At 49.3% G+C, this 4,794-nt stretch overlaps 1 protein-coding gene across 1 annotated transcript; it reads right to left on the reverse strand.

Annotated features, from left to right (window-relative positions):
* Positions 1-333: 333 nt before the first annotated feature.
* On the reverse strand, positions 334-3,142 carry PRR18 (proline rich 18). Its single transcript, XM_040427184.1, has one exon. The coding sequence runs from the start codon at positions 3,095-3,097 to the stop codon at positions 2,333-2,335; it is 765 nt and encodes a 254-aa protein (XP_040283118.1). The 5' UTR covers positions 3,098-3,142; the 3' UTR covers positions 334-2,332.
* Between the last annotated feature and the right edge of the window lie 1,652 nt (positions 3,143-4,794).

Below are 4,794 nucleotides of genomic sequence, written 5' to 3' on the forward strand. Positions count from 1 at the left end.
ATGCAAAAGCAAAGTACACTAGGCTTTTCCATCCTGCAGAGTCCGGCAGAAAAATGTATACAGTAACGCATACAATGGAACCCTATGGCAGGGATCAGCAACCTTCGGCACTCCAGCTGCTGTGAAACTACAACTTCCAGCATGCTAACATGCTTGGCTGCTCTTCTAACTCCCATAGAAGTGAATGAAGCATTCTGGGAGTTGTAGTGCCGGAGGTTGCCGATTCCTGCCCCATGGTGACAAATGCCAGTGTATGACATCCGTCTGAGGCATCCGTTTATCGTATGCACGTTTTTACATCACAAAATTGTGCTAAAGACCGATTTAGAGGAGTATGGTATTTAAAGATATAAAGCTGATGACAATCATTTTCATACATTATTATCCTGTACAAATTTACTCGCTAAGGCTAGTTTCACATATGCGGTAAGCGATCGAGCAGACTGTTTTGGCAGGGGTCAGCCTGCTAGAGCTCTCTGGATCCCGCACTGCCGGACGGTACTGGAATGCCCACTGGCCCCATTAACTATAATGGGGTCCAGCTGAAATCCGGCCGCTAACCAGCAAATATGCAGAGAATCGTCCGGACTTAAATCACTGCATATTTGATGGGTAGCCGGACCCCATTATAGTTAATTCTAGTACTGTCCGGATCCAGAGAGCTCCAACAGAATGCCGAAACAGCCTGCCAGATCTCATACCGCACATGTGAAACTAGCCTAATCGAGGATTGTTCACTGTATTTCGACAGCAAAGATTTACATAAAACACGCTTGTTCTTACATCGGTCACATCGGTGAATAACAAGAACCATAAAATGTTAATTTATTTGTTCTCATAAACAATTGTATAGGTGATGAAGAAGCAGTACAATCATTCAGTCATTACATCCATCTACACTACACTACACGTATCATTAGTGCCCCAATTGGAACAACCGTCTACTCGTCTATATGCGCCTTATGACCGTGTCCACGACATGCTCTTTCATCAGATTAGAAATATAAACAAACGGCATTGGGCGCTCTCAGCGTCTTGACACAGCAGAGTAATCCATGTACAGTAGAGGTGTCAGCACCGCAGTCAAACTTCACTTTATTCCAAAGCAATTCCAATTCACGAACAGTACCAATGGTCTCAATACATATAAGAAGGGCAATCACTGAAAACTGCTCCAAGACAACGCGTTTCAGATCAAATTATCCTTTTCCGCAGCCGAGCTTTGGAGCAGTTTTCAGTGAGTGCCCTTCTTATATGTATTGAGAGCCTTGCTACTGTTCATGGTGAATGAGTTGGAATGGCTTTCACCAGATTGTTGTGCAATCATTATTCAGCCATCAATCTACTCCAATCATGTATAGCCACCTCCAGGGTACGGCCACACGGTCAGGTTTCCTGATGCAGTTTTGGAAGCCAAAATAAGAAGAGGATCATAAATGGAGAGGAAGTATAAAGGACAGACATGACTATTTTAAATTCACTCCTGGTTTTGGCTTCCAAAACTGCATGCAGAAACCTGACCCTGTGACTGTACCCTTCAGGTGGATTTACATGGGCAGATAATCAGAAAACATCTGTTCCTGCAAACGCTCTTTCCTGATAATCTGCCCATCTAAATGTGCTACCAATCACCCGATGAACGAGCAAAAGGCTTGCTTATCGCATGATCCTGTCGTTCGTGCAGGCATATCAATCATTGTTTCTGGGCAGCAGATTGTGCGGTCTAAACGTCAATCTGCCGCCTAGAAACAATGATTCTATATGGAGACAAGCAATCGCAAAAGCAATCCCTGGTCCTCATACTGTGAAGGAATACAGTGGTCTCCTTCACTGAGCGAAAACCCGGCTGTCGGAACGCATCTTTCCCCACAATCGGCTGTAACATCGGGACGTGTAAACCGACCTTTACGGAGCTAACACCCAAAGGAATTATATCAGAACAAGCACTGTTCATTCCACTCACACTGTAAGAGATCAGGAACTGTTTGCTAATCCCCATAGGCACTCAGCAGGACTGCATCCAGCACACCCACAATCAACATGGTTTCCAAATACCCAGGCACCGGACCCCTACTTATATACTATAGAAGTCCCTCAGATGCCACCAAATCAGGTGTATGACAAAGGACTCTCCACTGCAAAAGCTACTGGGAGCAGCAGAGCCTCCAGCAGAAAGAAACAACCCAACTTTTGACATCACACAACAGATCTTGGAGAACACTTTACAATGGTCCCATGGGCAGGTTTGGGGACATCATTTGCCCCCTGTGTCCGGCACAGTGACCAGTACTTGGCAGTAGAAGAGTCATTATTACAGCACTCTGAGCCATAGTCAAAACGTGTTGAGATGTGGCAGAGACTGCAGTTTCTCGTGCAGGTTGCCCCCTCGCCCTGTGGCCATCTCTACTCCCTGCAGCCACTCAGTGCACTTCCTGAGGAGCCCCTCGTCGGCGTCCCTGAGAAAGCACTCCTCCTCATACTCCATGTCATCGTAGCGATGCTGATCGTTCAGCAGGGAGATCTTCACCAGCTCCCTGACATCTGGAGGCGATCTCTGCACACAGCTCCTCGGGCACCGTCCACTGGCGCTGGCGAAGATCCTCCTGGGGTTGGCACTGCGCTGCTTATCCAGGTTCCTCTTCTGGATGACTAGGATGGCCTCTGGGGTGAGGCGCAGGGAGAAGGGCGCCTCTTGCTGTGGTTTAGGGGACGCCGCGGGGCGCTCATGCTGGCCAGTGTGCTGCTTGAGTGGCGGTCTTTTGCCCGGGTGAGGGGGGTCTCTGGGCATCTCTCTCCTGGCCCTGGGTGGGGGCTGTATCACACTTTCATAGGAGCGAGTCATCCCCTTGGGCACCTGCTCCAGAAACCGCCGCACTGGGTGGACAGGGTCTGAGTGCTGCTGCCCTGCTATCGCCTTCAGTCTCCTCAGCGTCGCCGATGGCCAGGAGTTGGACAGATCCTCCTTGCTCATGGAGATCCCCTTGAAGTCTCCCAGCGCTGGATGCTGAGTAGATGCTCTCTTCTCTGAGACTTTGCTGTGCTGAGACCTGTGAGGAAGGAGCCCCGGCAGATGCTGCGGGATGGGAGGAAGAGACATGTCTGTTGTCGTTACCAGCTCGCCGTATGATTGATGGCCATTAAACAATGCCTATTAAGACTGGCGGACTTCCTGCGAGCCTCAGCTGATTCACCGCACTCATGTCTCCTGACACAACAGGTCGAGCAGGTCCTGCCTCCCGCCATGTCCCCGCCCGCACAGCTCCATAGAGACTGCACAGACATGAGGGAGTCCATGTGCTCGGCCGCAGCGAGGACCTGCATAGGGATGGAGGAGATAAACAGCATCTCAGCTGAGCTTGCCCTGAGACATTGTCCTGACCAGTGTAGAGCTGGACATGAGCAGCACTGAGACCTTGTCCTGGCCAGGGTACAGCTGGCCATAGACACCAGCAGCCCTGAGACCTTGTCCTGACCAGTGTAGAGCTGGCCATGGACATGAGCAGCCCTGAGACCTTGTCCTGACCAGTGTAGAGCTGAAGTATGTATCCACTGGACTCTGGGGTCGAGTGGAGGGTGGACCATAGGCGCAAAACACAACCAGAGTTTGTTTCAAACCAATAGGTTTTTTTAATTGTTTGTTGAACAAAAACAATTAAAAAAACCTATTGGTTTGAAACAAACTCTGGTTGTGTTTTGCGCCTATGGTCCACCCTCCACTCGACCCCAGAGTCCAGTGGATACATACTTCATACACTGACCCGGACGGCGGCCTGGCCCCCGCCAAAGGTGAACACGGACGTAACCGGCAGCACCAACCAGCAACACCTAAACCACTCCTACTCGCCTCCAGTATAGTTGCACCGAACATTAGGTGCAACAACAACAGGTGAGCAGTACCACTATCCTGTTTTTGGAAGCTTGTTCTGAACCTACTCACCCTATGAGCGCCTATTTCCTCCTCTGGCCACTTCTTACAGTGTAGAGCTGGACATCGACATGAGCAGCCCTGAGACCTTGTCCTGACCAGGGTACAGCTGGCCATAGCCACCAGCAGCCCTGAGACCTTGTCCTGACCAGTGTAGAGCTGGCCATGGACATGAGCAGCCCTGAGACCTTGTCCTGACCAGTGTACAGCTGGACATGGACATGAGCAGTCCTCAGACCTTGTCCTGATTAGTGTAGAGCTGACCATGGACATGAGCAGCCCTGAGACCTTGTCCTGATCGGGGTACAGCTGGCCATAGACACCAGCAGCCCTGAGACCTTTCCCTGACCAGTGTAGAGCTGGCCATGGACACAAGCAGCCCTGAGACCTTGTCCTGACCAGTGTAGAGCTGGACATGGACATGAGCAGCACTGAGATCTTGTCCTGACCAGGGTACAGCTGGCCATAGACACCAGCAGCCCTGAGACCTTGTCTTGACCAGTGTAGAGCTGATAGTGGATAGCGATGACTCCAAAGTCTAGAGGGGTTCACTGAAAAACAGTGGACCGAAAAAGACTGGTCAGTGTGTAACCCTCATTAGAAGCGGCAAATCTCAAGGAAATAAGAAAGGAAAAAATTGATAAATGGGCTAACTAGGTGTCAGAAAAGCGTGATTGAAAATCTAATTACTGACAGCTTGGTGGTGTAACATACAGGAAGTAATACCTATAGTGAAGGGGGTAACCCAAAGATGTAGAAATAGTGTCAAGTTAAAAATCTGTCACTATTTAATAGGTGATAAAAGAAATGACTGGTATATCACAGTGGCAGTGATAAAAAATATATTAAACATATTATTAAAAACTTAA

This window comes from Bufo bufo, chromosome 4 (assembly GCF_905171765.1).
Source record: "Bufo bufo chromosome 4, aBufBuf1.1, whole genome shotgun sequence".
Classification (NCBI taxonomy): domain Eukaryota; kingdom Metazoa; phylum Chordata; class Amphibia; order Anura; family Bufonidae; genus Bufo; species Bufo bufo.